Genomic DNA, 20430 nt, shown 5'->3' on the forward strand with positions numbered 1-20430 from the left:
AGAGAGACAAAGTTAATTTGTGTTTAAAAAAATACAGTGCAGAATGGCACTGATATTAACATCCAGTGTTCAATTATTGTGAAATTCCAAGATTAAATTGATATTATAAGAAACTATTCTCGCTTGAAAGTCTTATAGATGACAAAATTTAACTATGAAAAAATCGTTTCATTCTGCAATGACTGAAAATAATATTTGATGAGAAAAATATATGAAAATGAAGACAATTTAATTTAAAACAATGCTGCAAATATCTGGCATTAAAAACTACGAAACTAGGTTGCTTACATGGTATCACAACACATATGCTACAAAGATTACAGACTTTCATGAAATAAAATAAAATAAATAAACTGTGTTGACAATGATACATAAGATATTGTAAATATGACTGAATATTTACAAAATTTTTAACAATCTTTGTAACTGTTACCAGTATTCCCAGACAATTTTTTAATTGCTTGGTTTTTTTTCTGGGTTTCTATATTAATTCAACCCAGTTTAAAGAAAAATAAATGAATGTTGACTTTTACAATAATAGAAAATAAAAAAATAGCCATGACATAAAATCTTTTGAATCCACATTGCATGTCTGTTCCCTTCCCCTGCCCATTAGCAGTCTAGTTCCGACACATCAGCATACAGCGTAAACCAGGGAGTGTAATTCCAAATTACAAAAGAGGTTTTTGGCCCAATGGGCCACTATTTTTTATTTGTTCCTCATTGTATTAACTAGCTTGATTTAAGTTGGTACATTTTGTCCATAATTTAAATCAACTTTGTTTCTATAGTTCATTTGCTTGAATTATTATAGTAATTTAATCTTTTGTTCAATTGTTTGTATCTTTTATTTAAGCTCACAGGCCTTTTTTTTATTTAATTTTTTTAGTCACGTAAGTTTACAATGTTGCATGGGACGACCGCTGGGAGAAAAAAGCTGCTCCGTGAATTTGCGGATCCACGCGAAGTGAAGGAACGGTCAACTGTTAAGACTCTTACTGCTACGAGTAGCGACATGGTGTACTGGACTACACTTCCGCCGCTACTTCGAGAAGGTAAAGGTTAAGCCTCGAAAAGGTACCTCCTCTGCCATTCGTAACTTGCATTTAAGCTCTGCTTTTTACAGTGAAAGTTCAATTTTGGTTTACTGAGCCTGGCAATGCAGATTAGGGTGGTTTTAGGTTTGATTCTGGGTAATTTTAAAGTTAGCTTTTTTCCAGGATTATTGGTTACTGCCCAGCGAATGTCTGGGGTGTGGGCCCTCGTTTGTTTGAATAAAACAAGAGTAGACAGGCTGGAGGGGGGAATGAAGCCAAGTGCGATACTGAAAACGTCTGTTTTCTTGTTTTTGCACATAAGAAAGCACCAAGGATAACACAGTGTGTCTACAAATACCCAGTGAACCTTTTCAAAACATTTTAACAAAATTATCCTATAAGATTTTTTTATTAAAGAGTGGTTTTTAAATTTAGATATATATATAACGAAAACTAAACACGAGCAAATGCAATACAAAACTGTCAACGATTCACAGGAATGTACTGATTTTTAGGTAAGTAAGCTAAAACATTTTCAGAGATAATATCCACATGTGATTATAAACTGAAGTGAAGCGTCAAGTTAGCAAAGACTGCTGGAAATGAAAGTTTCATGACTTTCAGGACTTTTTCACGGCTCTCGTGAACAATCCAGTTTCCTTACTCGTTCGTCACGCGCGGGACTTTCGTGAACTGCAGACACGGCCACCATATTGATAAAACAAAGCTGCAACAGTTCTATTTGTTCGGCCTCACTTCAGCAGGCGCATACTCCAACTGAACTCCTCGAGTATCTGTGTGTGCATCCCACACGGCTGTCTGCTGCTCGTGCGGCCGGGGAGGTTCAAGGTCATGCATCCGCCTCAACAGGAGAGAGGATCGACCAACCAACCGCATGCCTTCCCGGGCCAGCGGCAGCACAAGTAGTGTTACTGCAGCGGTCGATCACACCTCCGCCACTCTCTTCAATGGATTGTTGTACGTTTTGGGTTTTTTTATTAGTTTTGCAGTCAACTGGATACCTTGTGGCGAGCAGATGTTGACCTTAGCTCTGGCTCAAACGCAAGTACATCGATAGTCAACATAATCTGTTGAGTACGAAAATAAACAATTTAACAACAGTGCAGGGGCAGTTAAGTTTCATTGGCTGAACTGCAGCCATCTATGCATGCAACACAACAAACTTGCAGTGTTTATTTTCAAGCATTAGTGTTACATTTAATAAACCTATCATTTTGCACATCAAGTACATACAGGTAACTACTAATTTCAAATCATTAAATAATGATATGGCAAGCGCCTAAAGTGTATTAAACATGCAGCAGAATCAAGCACTACCAGTCTGAAAGCAATCCTACAGACATGCAAGGCATGGTATTCTTTTTTTTAAAAAAAAAAAAACACACACATTCAGGCATAGCTCCAAATGAAATTATATTATTTGCAAAATGCAATAGTTGGTAAATGCATTGGTATCTGCTGATTACTTTAGCTCGGATATTAACTGTATCTTTCTTTGCTAAAAACATCATTACCTACAGACATTATTTTTTATCCAAACCAAAGCTGTGGTACTGGTACATCACAACGAAATCCTAATGCAGCCCAATTGATTTAAGACGTTCCTAGAAACAAAATTGCACATTCAAACCATTATGAATCATTATTTCCTCCATTTAAGTTGCATTAATTTTCTGGGTAAAATAGGTAGTTCCTATCATTTAGTAAATTCCTCCCCCCCCCCCCCCCTTGAATATACCAATTTTTTTTAATGATGTAAATATTTACTGGGCAACACTTTGTTACAATAAAATAATCTTCAAATATTCCAGATATTTCTAACTTATTTATGTCAAGAGACTAGCATCATGACGCAGGTTTTTCTGCAGGGTTTAGCAGCGCTACTTAGCATCCTCGGATCCTGCGGTTCTGTTGACTCGTTAGTTGTGTTTCAACTGCTTACGCTTTGCGAAAATAGCAAATGTTTGTGTTGTAAGTAAACCTTTTAATGTGTGTTTACATTATTCTTTTATGGAATTACAGCTCTATATAAAAAAAAACTAAGGAAAGTTTAAATTTAGATATATAAATTCACCTGCATCAAGCACAATCCTGTCACTGTGATGTCACATTAAGCATTTTAGTTCAAGGCACAACAAAAAAATTACTAACTTATAGCAAGTCTGGGCAAAATGAGCTCATCATTACTCAAAAATCAACTACCATCAAAATTGTTTAAAATGTCAGGTTTTCATTGATCAATTATGTAACTTTAGGAAACAAAATTCCTTATGAAAATTTTATCTTCTATAATTACCTATTTAAAAGTTGAATTATAACAATTTTTTTACTCTTAACAAGTTCAAATGCCTTTCTCAATGACATTTTTTTTTCTTAATTATTGACTGCATGAGGGTGGTTCAAGTGACTCAATAGACTAAAAAAGAACAGGAAAAAAAGGTAAAAGTTTTCCAATTCCCTTGAATGGTCAGATATTTACTACCTAATTTTAAAGAAGCAATTTAAATATAATGAAAATGAAAGTTATTGTGGTGACTGCAAAATATTTTTAACACGATTATGGTGCATTAAAGAATTGATGAAATCTAGCAAAGCCTACTTACTCCACAATAAAAAATTAACACGTATGTAGTGTGTACATGAGAGAGACTTTTCTTTGTTACACTTTGTTCTTTGCTGATGAGACCACAATTGGTTTTGAGTCTGAGATCACCCAAACATTAGTTTCAGTACATTTACTTAAAAATTTTCTCCCGTAATTCTGTCTGTTTCCGATGTTCATTCAAAAGGGCAAACCATTTTAGTTTCCTGCTACAGATATAAATTATGCTACCTTCTTCACAAATGTTTAATTTTGCACTCTGATTATAATATTTCACAATTGTTATCATAATGGCTCAAAGGACATACAGGCTTTTAGAATAATTGAGCGCATAAATGTTGCTTGTATTAAAAATATAACACATTTACTGTGTATCTGGGACTCCTTGCTTTGGGCTGCCAGATTCATGGCAAAAACAGGCACAAAGAATAAACCACAGAAAAAAAAAATTACCTAACCTAGAGATAATATAAATAATTTTTTTCTGCAATACTGTACGTATGAAATGTTTTATTCACATAAGTTATGTACACAGTCAATACCTCAATACATCAGCAATTAACAGTTACCACAATATTTTAAAAGGCATATATTACACCAAAAACTACAAATAGATATTATTACAAAAACAGGCACACAATTGGCTTAGTAGAATGCATATGTATTTACAAAATGGGAAGAGAACACATGAATAGGCATACAAACACAATATTTTAGGCAGTAACTATGATACAAAATACATACTTTGTGAGTGATAGCAGACCTGTATGCCAGCTTTGTTAGTTTATTAGAGGCGATACACTACTTGCCTGAGCTAGCCGCAGCATCACATGAAGACGACAACTTGCTTATTCGTCAGGGTGGACAAGATCAGCACTATCACAACTACTGCATACATGGAGGTATGTACAGTGTTCTACAGGCTGTGTACAAATACCTCGTGATCCAACGTCGCGACTTTTTCACAACCTTTCAATAATATTTTTTTTAAGGAATATCTTTATAAGTGTAATTTTTACGTACATTAAGGAAAATTAAACAATTAAACTTTATAAGAAATAAATCTATTATTCGCAGAAAATGTGCAAATTTTTAAAAGCTGAAATTATTCAGAGATATGTAATTCACGTGATTAGGGCGGACAATCTCCAACTATTTATATTGAACGTGCAACTATTAACTGGTGCAAGGCATCAAAATAACGTAAATGCAAGTTAATAAAAGGCTAATGGAAATTAAAAGTTTTGTGACTTCCTGCAACATTTCAAATTTTTTATTCATTTAAATTCCCAGTCTCAATTTTGCTTAAGTTCCAACCTGTTCTGCCAACGAGATGTTCCCGAAACAAGAGACGTGACACGAATGAGGGCTGTAAACAGTCCATAGCTGCAAGAAAACCAGTGAGAGAACTATCTCAAATGTAACTGTATGAAAGTGGCAAAATAATATTCCCCAGAGCCAAAAGAAAATACATTATTTAGTTGCTATCAAATTTTCATTAAGTGGATTTCAACTGTGCATAAATTGACTTTTGGGGTCACTTCACGGAAATAACACTATAAATACCAGACAGCTCTATGCTTACAGCACAAATCAGTGCACAACAAATAACTTAAGAAAACATGTGACACTATAATAATAATATTGTATAAATAAATAGTTAGATAAATTATTTTACTATTTGGTGATAAAACATTTTTTACTTCTTCTGATATTAGGAAATTTCAAGCTTTGGAGGTTTAATTCAAAATAAATTATAATGATATTTTTAAAAAAAATTTCTAAGAAAAAAATACTGCTGCAGTGTTGGTGTAGCACAATTAAAAAAGCACTATGTACTTAAATACAATACATATTGTCTGCCATCTACCGGACAGGTGTGACAAAAAAAAGTCATGTTTGTCACACAAACTGTCCTGTATTTGTTCTCAGTTGTCAATGAGTTGGTAAACTGATTTATCTACAGTAGCCTTCAAAAACATTTGGGAACCCCTGCTACAGACCACGAGTGAAGATGGATGCAATCATAGCTGGCACCATCAACACACACTCTTTATTGCTGTCTATGAAGTTGTATTTTTTTTTTTGTAACTTTAACATACTTTACAGAAAGAAGCAAATAAACACTGTCCAGGAAGTCACAATTCATGGGTACGGTTGACACAACCCTTTTGCTCGCGACAAATGCTGTGTCGGCTGTCACATGCTCAACATTCAACTTCAATTTATGCTTGACCCATTAATTTACAACAAAATATACTGTTGCCATCATTATCTCATAATTTTTATGCCTTAGTCAATCTTGAACCCCCTTAATTTCAATTTGTGCACACATTCATAAGCATGCACATGCAAATATACAACCTTTCAATACACACACAAAAATAGCTTTTAAATGCAAATACAGCAAAACACTGTCAAGAAATTTCACAAAGAACTTCAGAATGTAATCTTAAATTCTTAAAAGAAACATCTTACACTAAGTTAATAGGTTGCATGCGTAACTATTTAAATTTATTAAGAAGGATTTCACAGCAAGCACAAGAGACATGCCTAAGAATTATTTTTACCTAGAATACAACTTTTTAACTTTTCTTGATTGTACTAAAATGTCCACATCTTGAAGCTGAAAGCTATTCCGTAGTGATAAAATCTACTTTTTAAAATTAATTCTATACATATCAGCTGCAGTAGAAAAAAAAATAATTACAATAAAAAACTAACAAGAGCACTTAATTGTAATAATAAACTAGCCTAACTAATACATAAAATAGTTACTAATTTAATTTAATTTAATTATAATACGTAAAATTGGTTAGAGCCATTACGTAGAGCTTCCAATACCACACATCTGTCCATTGGCTTATGGTCTTGACTACAAAACATTTCTACAAACATATAATTAAATCATAAACCATCACTGTTAGAAAAGCTTCAAAACTACAATGAATCATATCTATACATCAAGCTCTGCGTTAATTATAAAATTCTTAATACTGCTCTTCAAATTATTTTGTGTTATTATTCAAGGTTGAACTAGCAAAACTATAGAGGAATGTATTTCGTATGGAATTCTTCACGTTCACATATTACAACCCCATAGCTCCTAAGTGTATACTCCATGCACCATGTCTGCTCCACTGAGCGGCTATCACAGATATCAACATATTCTGTTATGCCTGAGACAGGGGAGTATGCAGGGGAGAAATCCTAAAAAAAATTTATTAAAAAAATCTTTCACTGCTACCAACAAATGAAAACAAATTGAAAGCAAACAGTGGACAAAGTGGTCTCCCCCCCCCCCCCTTCCCACCAGAAATGTAATGCTGCATATGCTCCTGAGTTGAGATACATGGCAGTACATTATCTGCTTGCATGCCCCCCCCCCCCCAAACCCTCCCGACAATCTCGCAGTCGGGGAAAAAGAACAGCTACGTGAAGCGCAATATTGGTGCACTTCACAACACAAGTAAATATTATACTATTTATACTTTTCTTTGCTTTCTCATGGACAGAAAAGTGTAAGAAGATGAAAACTTTAAGAACAACCTGGGTTATGAATGACTCAGGTATGTAATTAGGGAAAATAAATCAGCATGAAACACATGCCTAAGGTTTGAGCTGAACAAATGATACTCACTACAGGAAAAAAAATGTCTAAATAACCAAGGCCAGAAGTGATTATTTTTCCATGCGATGAAGCTTCCACCCAATGCAGAAGAAATCAGCATTCTGATTTAGCAACATACTACTTTCCTGAGTGACAAAAAAAATTATTCTATTATTCAATTTTAAATTTTCTTTTCAGTAAAACAGTAAATTTCACTTACACAAGAAAGTTAACTTGCTCCAGCTATGCTCTTAAATAAAATTACGGATCCCAAAATACAAAGGAAAGTTTAAATGCAATACTTGTGCATTCTACATCACTTTGAGAAGTCCCTTTCTGTATAATTTTTAAGAAGTCATTATCATTATTCATTTACTCATCTCTTAAAAATTAAAAAAAAAAAAACTAATGTTATAAATACAACTCATAGGACCTCACCAATATTCAACCCAACAATTTTTTGGCAAGAATGGCTATAAATATGTACACAGTAGTATATACGTATTCATACAGAGAAATACTGAAGCAGGTACCGGTGAACAATTCTATCTTATGTGAAGTTATGTGGGCTAAACACATGTAAATATAACTGCCATAAATGAAATGAAGTATATATATAGTGTCTCATCATCACTGAGGTCATTAGAGACGAAGAGGGCGATGAAGATGATGGAGAATTGACGGAATGACAGGCCATGGCTCACTTGGGATAAACCCGGATGACTTGGTGGATGGCCAGTGGTCGGACCACCCCCCCCCCCACCGCTGCAACCGCTAGACAGAATGCTTGTGGAAATGGGTGTGTACAGTGTGTACAGTGTGTGCAGTGTGCCATGCTGTGACACACGTGATGGATGAGCATGACAGTGCGACCACGACAACACAACAAACCACTTGGATAGTGACAGACAGGCACCAACTCAGATTCCTGTTCCAGGCTGTGCTCAAACCGTCACCAGTTGCAACTACGTTGCTATAACAAGAGCAGAGATGTGGTTTGAAATAGCAAAAAAAATTACCAAGTTAAGGCCATACAAGTGCATACACACAAACATGCATGAGAGAACAAGCAGTTAGTTAGCGTTATTACCTTTAACATTGAAGTTTTAATGGCAAGAATAAATACATTTGATTTAGTTACTATTTTACTAAAAGAATGGTTACGTGACTCGTGACGTTTCAGCCGAAACGACACCACAGGTTTATGCTGCCCAAGGGTCAGCCCAGAGAGAAATAAAGAGCGGTGAGAATGCGAGAGAACCCCAGCGAAGGATGCGAGAGCGTGTGTCGAGGCTTCACACAGAGTGCACGACAGTGACCAATCAGGATCGCACCTTGCTGCGTGGCCTGCCCAGAAAAGCCCAACATCTCATCCTGTTCCACCCACAAACAGCATTACTAATGGTTCTATTTTACTTAGAAGTTTGAAGTTAAATAAATTATATAAAATGGATATCCATATAAATCAAAATTCAAATTGACAAAAAATGAATCATTCCAATAAAACTACTTTCTTAACCCTTATGATTTGTACTTCACAGTAGAACGAATTATAATATACACATAGCAAGTGCCAAAACAAAGACTTGTCTAAAAACAATTGCCATTTCCAGGCATTACAACCATTAAAAACTGTTACTCTGCATCTAGATTCTCAGTAAAAATTAAGTAACATTTTATTTTATGAATTAATTAAAGTCCTAAGTAATCTCATTAGACAGTGAAGACTAGCTAAACTACTATGGAAAAATGGGCATTACACGCTCCAAGAGTGAATTAAGAATAGAATTTAATAATAATATGTAATCTGTTCAAGCTAGAGGTTTGTACAGTTTACCACTACCCTCACGTACGAAAGCCTTGCATTGCGACGGTGAACGTGGTGGGGCGGGCATGCAAGCGGGCACTCGGGACTCAGGTACCTATGTACGAGGACACGTAGGTGTGCTTGTCGAGCGAGCTGGAGGACGTGGCGGGCTGGGGCTCGTAGTCCTGGGGGACGCCCGCCCGGGGCAGGGTCGCCACCGCGATGGGCACTCCGCCCCCGCCGCTGCCCGAGCACTCTGCCCGAGTCTTCTCCAGCGCCTTCAGCTCCATCTGGTCGTGGTGGATCCACAGGTCCGGCGGCTTGATGCCCGCCTTGCCCTTCAGGTTGCCCTTCACGTACCTGCCACACCGCGCCACGCTTCACTCTCACCGCACACTGTACATGGCCTGTTCATTCCACACATACCCAGTGCTGTACCCAGGCATTCCACACTCAGGGCTGTACCCAGGCATTCTATAATCAGGGCTGTACTCTGTGTTATGCACACTTGAACCTCACTCTCTTTGCTCTTGACAGCACACATTCCATTCTCCCCTCACCCGTCTTTAATCTCTCTCCTTCCTCCCTCTCCCGGCAACAAGTGCTTGTACTCAGCGCATGGGTGCGACTCAGCTGAAGTGGCACCGGCCTGTGTGTGTCACGGTGCTTGCAAAAACCTTATCAACCAATTCAGAACTTTTTTTTCAGAATTATTAACTGAATTTTATAACACAGTTACATTCTTTGTACATACTTATACCTTGGAGGCATAAGACACTGTCTACTTTTGGGGAAAAATGTACTTTTAACGTTTTAACCATAAATTTGACCACCGTTTGATGTTTTTTCAAGTGGCATGCAACACTAAGACCATCAATATGTCAAAAAATTCACATAATTTGGGTAGAAAATAGTTGGGTAAACAAGTGAGGCACTATTTCAAATGATTTGAACTGCTCTCATGAAAAATATGGTTTATGTGGCATAGTGTCTTTTACTTCTAAGATTAAAATATATCCTAAAACACAAAGTTGAAAATAGTTCCGAATAACCTACGTTTCACAGGAATGTGCCGATTTTGATTTTGAAGTGTACTGGGACTCACTCGACCCCAATACAATAGTGTGACTGACGAATAGTGGAATGAGTCTTGAGAAGTACTGTGTTAACACAAAAGCGTGGTAAAAATATTTTATTTTTCTAAGAAATTATGCAAAATGTTGCCATTAGTAGGACATATAGAAATAGAATAACATATTTTTCAAATTATTATTAGATGGAATGTGAGCGGGTCAAATGCAGAGCTAGCAAACAATGTGATGACACGGGTAAGCATTGGAACAACGTAAATTTGGTAGTGTAGACACCATATCATGACAGCATGTGGATCGTAATAATAACAGGACATTATCACAGGAAGGTCCGATTTTCAACTTTGAATATTTGAAGAGAATAATTATAACATTTCTTAAATTAGTAAATATGATATATAAGATAAATAAAATGAAGTTGTCACATCGTAATAATACAACCATTTTATTAAAAAAAAAATTTTAAACTCAAAAAAATATCTGCCAGATTTAAATTTATTACTTAATTCCTCGATTATTGAATTTACATTGGTGTTTATTTTGGAAACCATACCAATGGAAACCAATGCAGTTAATGAGAGTTGAAGTCTGCCTGTGGGCGCGGCACGGCACGGGTGTAGTACGCACCCCTGCTTGCTGCGCTCCGAGGCACGGCGTCGGCAGCACACCACGCCCAGGCCGACCGCCCCGAACAGCACGAACATCAGCACGCAGCCCACGGCCACGTACATGATCGTGGACTGCGAGAAGCCGTGCCCGTCTGCAACACGGACCCACCGCTGCTGCCATCCAACCTGGTACCACACCGCAGCAAAGTGCGTTCTGACAAGGTATTGGATCTCATTCATATTTCTTGACCTTCATAGATGATTTTTCTTGGATGGCGTATGTTTATTTCCTGAGCGACAAATCAGAAGAGACTAAGACATTCAAGGAATTCAAGGTCATGATTGAGAAACAAACTGGTGAAAAAAAACCAAAAAACTGACGTCAGACAATGGGAAGGAACACGTGAATGATGAAATTCGAAGTGAAGGGATTAGTCACCAACTCACTGTGGTTTACGCCCCACAACAAAACGGGGTGGTAGAGAGAACCTATAGGACCGTGGTGGAGAAGACACGGACTATGCTTGTCAATGCTGCCACGGCAACCTACTTTTCACAACAGTAAATTGCAAGAGAACAAATTTTCAATTCAGAATTGCCTCCTCACGACTACAATAAAAGGTCTTAAATCCAGATTCAAAGGTTCTGCACACACTACAATCCATAACGGCCGGAAAAACTACCATCTTTCGATAGATGCTACTTTTTTTTTTGTTAATTAACACTTTGCTAATTTCCGACTAAAACGCTATTTTAGCTATTTTTTCTAAATAAATGCATTTTTTTCAGCTATTACTACATAGTTTAAAATTTAATTTGTAAATCATCCTTCATAAAATGCCACATAACTGCCACATATTTTTCGACAGTTTTCAAAATTGTTTTACAAAATTTAACTTCTTACACTTAGAAAGAAACAACCCAGTCATGTAAACTTTAGTGACCTGATTCATATTAAATTCATACTTTGCAGTTTGTCTAGGACACATAGACATTAGTAATTACCTATATTGTTTTAATTTATGTTTGTAACTTTAGACTTATCTGCACTTCAGTTATTACTTATTAGACAAATACAACACGTCCACCATCTTTGCTGCAGATGTTGTCATCTCACTGACAAAAGGTATATGATTGGCTAATTAATAAGAAAAAACAAAACAGGCCACACTCATTTACATTTCGCTTTAAGGGGAGCATGAAGTAGACCACAGCAGTTCTGCAGGTATTTTAGGTACTCCCTCAAATGTTACACTCGACACATGTGATGACCTTCTGGTATCATGACCTGCATTATTCGTAATATAGCCATGTCTCATGCAGCCACATTACACGCACCCAAAGTAACTTCAAAATATAAGCACCACCCAATTCCCCAAAACCTGTTGATAAGAGTATTATTATATGAATTAAACCTGTGAGTTGATGTTTGCTGGCATTATACACTACCAACTTTTTAAAATCAAATTAGTATTTAGTTTTTTTGTTTGTTTTAATTTAGATATGAATAAAAAAAATGTTTGGTTTTTTAAACAAAACTTAACTAGAGGGTTATTTTTAGGTATTCATATACATGGATATTTGTTTTACGAACATATATGTAGATATTAAGTTTGAAATAAGTTGCATTAAAAATGCTAATTTCACAACAATAGATGCTAACTAAAAAAAAAATAGATGCTAATTATTGCAGTCTCTAGCAATCTGGCACCAATAGAGCCACTTGCATTCAGATTTTTTTTTTTGTGGGTTTTGACCATTAACTTTCCCACCAGGTTCCATTACTGTGCTGCCATTTTTAGTTTGCTCACAGTTTATCATTACTACTGGTTTTTGTTTCAGTAAAGAGTTTTGTGGTTCCTAGTGGGTTATATTACCCATTTCATAGCTATATTTATGCTTTTTTTTATTATTATAGAAAAGTGTGTTTAAATTTCTTTGTACTGTAGATTAATTTTTCTTTGGGTTTTAAAAATATGATGTGACCCCTATCGTAAGTTGATTATAAGATATGGCAATGTCAACTTAGTGTACAAAATCACTTCAAATGAAAGGGAAACCTAAATAAAAATCAAACTTGGTTACAAGAAGACTTTGAATTTAAACCGAATTTGACTGTAAGATAAAAACAAAAAGCTATCGTAAATATAAGATAAGATAGCTAAAAATTTAATCACCTCACACTTGAAATAAATTTTACATTAATATCAGTTCATGCATGATTCAAAAATGGGCACCCTTGTCCCCGCTCGGAAGTTGCCACGTGAGGTCGTATCGATTGGTGACTCGCCCAATTTCACATTTAATGTATGTGCGGGGAAATTCTCGCCTGTGGACCGGGCCGTGCTGTTGTAAAAATTTTTTGGACATTTATTTCAACTAGAAGATTTGACCACAGGCAGCAGTGTAGGCCAAGGCAGAGCCAATGGTCTCTTGGCCAATTGTACCAAAGAGTTTAAACCACAGGAGTTTAATAGAATTGTCAAGAAGTAACACTTGAACACTTCTATCACTCACTTCCCCAGCGATGAACTGGTTTTGTTGAACATGTGAAACTGTTTTCTGAAAATTTATTTTAATCATGTACATGTTTCATGGTTGGACTATGGTGGCCCTTGTGACTGAATTTTCCCGAAATATAATAGAAAGCAAAAAAAGATCACTTAATGTTGTAAGAGACAACTTATTTTCCTCAAGAAACATAAATACAGTAGCACCCCTCAACCGGAATCATTGGGGGGAGGTCTATTCCGGTTATGGGAAAATTCCGGGTAAGGGGAGTTGCGGTAGGGCCGGCCTCCGGGCCGGTTGAATGACCTTCATTCAAGCAAGCTGGCAGGCACGTGTTTCTTATCTCTGTGGGTGGGTGCGTGCGTGAGCGAAGAGGGCAAGAAGAGTGTATAGTCACTGCCACGCACAGTTTACATTTCACATACACAAGAATAAAACTTCAATCATCTCGTTTAAAAACACATATATAGATAAATACAGGTAAATGTAGACTGTTTAACCATATATTAACGTATAAATATGTACATAATACATATTTGTACACTAAATTATTGTCTACAAACTGAAAGCAACACACGTTGGAAATAAAATGTTACTCGCTATCATGTGTGTCAGTGTGTGTAGTGGGAGTCGGTGTACATACTCTCGGGCCGGCCGGAATTTTCCGTTTACGTGTCATAGTGAAACAATAAAACTACTTAGAGCATAAGCATATTTATAGTAATTCACGTCCGACGCGAAAACCAGCAGTGTATTTACGCAATGCGCGGGAAAGACTGGCTATAATTAGCTCTCCGACAGACGTGCGCGCAATTAACAGTACGGCCAATTAGAGCTAGCCGGAGATCTAGACTGTTTACAGTCATTTAAAATGCTAACAGAAGCAACCCTCAGAACTGAGTTTTCCAACTTATCAAATTAATTTTTTTAAATGACCACAAATACGCATCTTTCCTTACTGTCTGTGGTTTCATCTCACAAAGTAGGAAAATTTTTCTGTTCTCTATCAACTCACGCAGAAAAACTGCATGTTGTTGCACCGGCTTCGGGACATACTGTTCTCTCAATGTTTAGACGCAAGCAAGTCACCTGCCCCTTGATGAGTTCACACATCCATTCCGGCAAGTTTTGATTTTCAATTTTTTCTGAGGGTAGGCATATCCAACTAAGCAAAAGATTCTGTAATTTTTAATGCAAAGTTATCAGTCACAATTTTTCTGTGTTGAGCACTTTTTAAACTGGTAGGCACTAAGGCCTTAACTTTTATTGTCTAAATGCATAGCTAAATTCTTTGTAGTGTTTCCTGTTAGGCTGTTTTTGCTGTGTTTTTTTTCTCTCTTCTTCCATAAGCAACCAAGCAGTTGAAATGTCTGTACTTTTAAGGTTTTGGGTCAGAAGCATAGAAACATTCTCCTTTCAATCTTCCACCCAACATACCTGCATTTAAGGAAAGCATAGGCATTTAAAACACAAAATGGACTATGTGATCCTTAATATAACATTTTTAGTACATTCCCTTTTTTTCTGCAATACCCAAAACAGTGTCTCCACAAATATCAGGTTAAATAAATTCAGGGCTTTTTCAAGGCCCTTATAATAAAATTTAATTCCAACTATTGTATCTCACGTGGTCATTTTTATATATAATAAGAAATAGATCTAATATTCACTAGGTCTGTGCAAAGCTTCGACTAAGCGAATCCATTGAAGCTAATTTAATATTCCATTTGACTTTGCCATAAAATTTGCTATTCATTTTATTTGCAGTTCTGGTTGTGATGCAAAGCTTAATGTCTGATGTGAAGCTACGTGTTTGTTACAAAGCTTTAAAACATTGAAAACCTAAGATTCGTTCATGAAAATATTTAGTTTTTTTGTCTTGTATATGTTTTGCTTGAATAAAGTTGGTTAATTCAACACAATCAAAAGGTGGCAGTTTGTTTGTTTTTATGAATAGTAAATAATAATATTATTCATAATTATTACATAATTTTTATTGAATGATGATGTACGTAGGGCGCAATTAGTTAATCACTTACTAAACATTTCAAACTTTAAACAATTATTTTTACTTCAGTCCTGTATTTTATAAGATGAATAATCACAATTCAATTCGACTTTGCGAATATTTCCAAAAATTTGATTTGATATTCACTTTGCTTAAAAAAACTAGTATTTGCACGGACCTACTATTCACAGAAACGTGCACAATGCAAAATAACAGTACAAACAACACATGTCAATGTACTCCTTGCCAAATTACTTATTGTTGATGGAAAAACAAAAGTTAGTTTTTGTAGCACGTGGTTGTAAATGACAATCAAAACAATATTTTGCGAGTGTGTCATATACTGTGAGAGTATATGACAAATCATTACCAGAAGCCTTTTTGCAACAATTATTATAATGATAATGGAAGCAATTATTAAATTACCAATTTACTACTTCGTAATGTTTCCAGATTTTGAGGTTATGATTTAAGTCCACAATGTAGGATGTCTCTTTCTTGTTATCCAACAATAACTACACCAATCCCTCACTTATCACATCTTCAGATTGTGCTAATTTATTTAGCGCAATTTTACTGCCCCAGTCTTGAAGAGCATTTATGTAAATTACAGTTAGCACAAAATCGCAACAGGCAGAAAAAACGTCTGGCATGATGCCATGAAGTCTGCTTCAACTCGGTAAACAACAGATGTACTGTGGCATATAGTTAGCCATACGAGGGAAGGTAGAGATGCACGCACAGGTCTGACTATGCTATCGGCTCTACAAACATCAGCTATGGCAAGTTAAGTTGCGGCTATGGAGTGTAAAGGATCAAATGTATTTACGCTTCCATGTATGCAGCCGTGCCGTACCGTTGTCGCCTGGCCACAGACTAGGCCGTTATGAACTCCAGTCTAGCCAGCACGCACAACACAAGTCACATCTGCCCAATGGTGTGCTGTTAACTGTACGTGCGCAAGCACCTGTAGTTGGAATCATAGTGGAATCACGGTTTCCAAGTGAGAGCATAATAGCATAATGCATCATGTTCAAGTATTTGAGACAAAACTAGAAGTATTATGGCGTGCAGAATGTCATGAGGGCCATTCTTACGTTGGTCGCACTTTAGTTTTAAGCACGTCAGCTGTGCGCACAATCATACGAAATAAGTTTGATGTTGTTGGTTGTACTAGCGGGAATACCTATATTTGACATTAAATACTGGAACCAAAATAAAGAGATAATTCACATGGAAGAGGTTGTTAAATAAATGGTGAAATAAAATTCACTGTATTGATAGGATTGGTGTGGACCAAGCGGTGATACATAAATAAGCACTTTAATTTTTGAAAAATTAAAATGTAAATATCTGGTCAGTAATATTGGTTTCACTGCCAGTAAAGGATTGTTTGGAAAATTCGTGGAAAAGTACGCAATGTGATTTGAAGATCACACCCGGGTGGGAAAGTCAACCAGCCGACTGATGATAATTATCTCTCGTTACACAGTGTCGTATTTGTCAAACAAAGTATTTAATAGTAGGATTATAAAGATAAATGGGGTGACATATTTATAGTTGTTATTCTACGCATTTATATTATGTAAATAATATTTCCCCACACATTTTGGAAATAAAAAATAAAGAAAATTAGCCTTGCTATTCATGGAGACCAATGCTTCCTAGTACACAATTTCGGCAAAATACTAGAATTCACACACCCTAAAAATGGCATAACCTGATATCAAAAAAACAGTTGGGATGGAACCAAGGTGTCTAGAGTAAAAATGTACTACTATAAAATCAAGAGTTACAGGCAAACAAAATACAAGAAAAAAAAAATTTAATACTATGGCTTGTTTGGTAGTAACAGTACAAATTAAAGTTTTCACTAAATGCAATATACTCACAACAATTACTTAAGCAAGGGAAGTAAGTAACAAAACAAAAAAAAACTTACCTTGTCCAAGTGGATCGCTGTCATAGAACAACTTGCCAATTCCTGCGATATTCAAGAACATAAAACACATGAACAAAACATAAACTGAAGAAACATCAACTGTAACATGCAAAATAAAAAACTCAAAACATTAAACTGAACTACATAATTCAGAACAAGAACCGACCACATACAAAAACAACAACATAAACTTTACTTTCCAAACATTTAGAGCACTACATAGAAATGATTTTGCAGTAACGGAAAAACTATTTAGTGATAGTTCAAGTTATGCTAATGCTACAATAGGCACTAACAAAAACCTATCAGTAGGAGGCAGGTCATGACTAACACTTTGCATACTGCAAACGTGAACAAACTGAAAATTAGGTACATCAAATGCTTTAAAGCCCTTCTGGAAACAAAATTTGTTTGAAATGTATGATTTTGATAATGACATGACTATGTTACAAGGCTTACATTTGCCACACTATGTATTTATTTATTCCAATACAAAATTGGTAATGGATATCTAGTAGTGGTGCACCGATGCGGATACCGATGAATCGTAATCGGCGATTATGGGTACTTACCGATTAATCGTAATCGGCGATTATCTTAACGATTACTTTTCCGATTATCTACGTCCCGGCATAATTAAGTAGGGTTTTACCGAGTAATATTTCGTTACACATTTTAGGACGAAATACGGTAATATTTGTATATATTACAAAATTCATCTAACTCCGTCATATCATGATTACAGATATTTCGTTAAGTTTAATAAATCTCATTGCCTCGAACAATAAAAAGTACATTTTTCCTACACGTTTATTTACATTTAGTCTTTTGTTTAGTGGCCTTGTACATTACCTATAGCCAGAGACGTAAAATAGATGGCACGCAATCAAAATACCACAAGCAGTTGCAGTGGATTCTATGACAATCAATCTTTTCGAGTCGTAGTAGCGGTTCAAAATCGTGGTCCCGATACCTTCTAGAATTTATCACTGCGTTTTACAAACTCGTTATGGGCGTCTTTGGTAACATTATCCGTTGTGTTATTTGTATGTGACGTGAAAATTTTATATATTCAGTCAACATAAATAAAATCACATGTGCTAAAATGGGTTTTGACTTTGAGTCATTTTTATATAAATACAGTAAGATGGTGAGTAGGGAGAAAAAAGTGAAGTGTGGAAACATTTTTCTATAAACTCAAGTGAACAAAATAAAGCAACATGTTTACATTGTTAAACGGTAATTTCTCGATGCAACCTTAGGTGATAGTCTATAATAATGCTAGTTTTCCGCAACAAAAACTTACCCATTGTAAATTACAATTATTAGACTGTAGTACAAGTTGTTTACAATAACAAATATAATAGAAGTTAATTTAATTTACACTTTGCAATGACTTAATAGTGTATTTTATATATTCTTATACTGCTATTATAACTGTATTCTCAATTTTACCTTAATTCATTTGGGAATAAAAAATTGTGTGTGCATTATTACTCTTAAAAAAATTTGTTCATTATAATCGGTAACCGAATCGGTATCTGCCGATTATTGCTCTCATAATCGGTAATCGAATCGGTAATCGGTAATGTCATATCGGTGCACCACTAATATCTAGCATGACCGTTGTAAAGATACATCGATAAAAATGTCTAGGTTGTCTACGAATACCTAATAAAACAATTTCATGACTTTTTAAAGAGTTTATAATAAAATAGTATTTTTTATATATTTTTTATTTTATACATATTTTTTATATTTATATATAATTACTTATGTATAATAATCAAAACTAAACATAAGGCTAAATAATTCAACTAATTGCAGAAACATGCTAATTTCTGTAATATAAAGGTAAAACCTTTTCAGATATAATTTTTCACTTGACTTAAAGGATGATTTAAAAATATTTATATCAAATATGTAACTATATGTCAAAGTGAGGTGTCAAAAAAAAATTCAAGTCAGGAAAAAACCATTTCAGGACTTTTATCTAACATTGGTGACCAATCCTTCAGTTACATTACTCTTTCGTGTCCTTCATGACAAGTAGACACCCTGATGTACATTGTACGTAATTCTATGAAAGACATCAATTCCCAATGGGTTAATTTAAAAGCTCTAATTTTAATATATACATTTTTTTTTATTTACAAAATCTTGTGGCACACCTACAGATGCTTCACGACACAGTGGCTGCGAAATCCTGCATTAGATCTTTGTTAAGCGCCTCTAAATATATTTATTTCAAAGTTTCACAGTAATACCGAAAAAATAAACATGCAAATACTTGGTCATGACTGAAGCTTTTCCATTACAACCACTTGCACACACACTGTCATTCATGATAAATAGATAATTCACATGGGATTTGTTAAAAAGTTCAGTAAAGGAGACAACCAAAACATTGGTGTATGCAAAGCAGGACCATTCATTATAGCACAAAAAAATTCCACTTGCACCTCAGAAATAGGTATAAATGAACATAAATCTGGAAACTACGAGTTGAGATGCACACTCATTACTCCCAGCAGAAAGTAACCGAGTGTCATCATAGTCTGAAAATATATCATCTGGGAGATAGTCGTCTGTCACATTTGCATAGGTATTCTGTAAACTTTAGATGAAAAGGAATGCCAATAAATTTATTCTACTATCAACATTTACTGCATTCAATCAACATTTACTGCATTCAACTAAACATTCACAACTTTTTTTATGTTTAGGAAGATATATTCAATACATATTTTATCACAATTACCAATGGATTTTCATAGAAATCTCTTTTATATAAAAAAGAAATTTGCTAACTTTAATCAAGAAGCATAAAATATTTCTATTAAAATGTATTACAGACTAGAGAGAATAAAGTTAATGAAATAAAAAAACTTGGGAAGAAATTTTTTTTTCTATAGTTAATGTGAAAGAATTTGTAAAAAAACAAAGAACAGTTATGTTAGTTTCGCTACGGAATAGCTGTTATGAGAACGTTCAAAATTTTTAACTGGAACCAATCTTTATTTAAGGTTCGTCTACAAGTATCAAGTGCATGAACTTGGAACTTTCAAATATGTATCACTTTCAAAACATTCCAAAGTGATGACCAGATGCGAATAAAAATTATAATTTCGCTGGTACCAATTTCCAAATAATTAATCGGTCGATACTGTCCATTTTACCAAATGTCCCGATC

At 35.2% G+C, this 20430-nt stretch overlaps 1 protein-coding gene across 3 annotated transcripts in view; it reads right to left on the reverse strand.

Annotated features, from left to right (window-relative positions):
- The window catches only part of LOC134539385 (neogenin), a 118170-nt gene that overhangs the window by 22532 nt on the left and 75208 nt on the right, over nucleotides 1–20430 (reverse strand). For all 3 annotated transcript variants that reach the window (XM_063381376.1, XM_063381374.1, XM_063381375.1), the window contains exons 17-19: nucleotides 17238–17279; nucleotides 10796–10928; nucleotides 9193–9437 (exon numbers count right to left, since the gene is read on the reverse strand). In XM_063381376.1, the coding sequence (XP_063237446.1) occupies nucleotides 9193–9437; nucleotides 10796–10928; nucleotides 17238–17279 (420 nt within the window). The remainder of the gene's footprint in view (nucleotides 1–9192; nucleotides 9438–10795; nucleotides 10929–17237; nucleotides 17280–20430) is intronic.

Source organism: Bacillus rossius, chromosome 15 (assembly GCF_032445375.1).
Source record: "Bacillus rossius redtenbacheri isolate Brsri chromosome 15, Brsri_v3, whole genome shotgun sequence".
NCBI lineage: Eukaryota > Metazoa > Arthropoda > Insecta > Phasmatodea > Bacillidae > Bacillus > Bacillus rossius.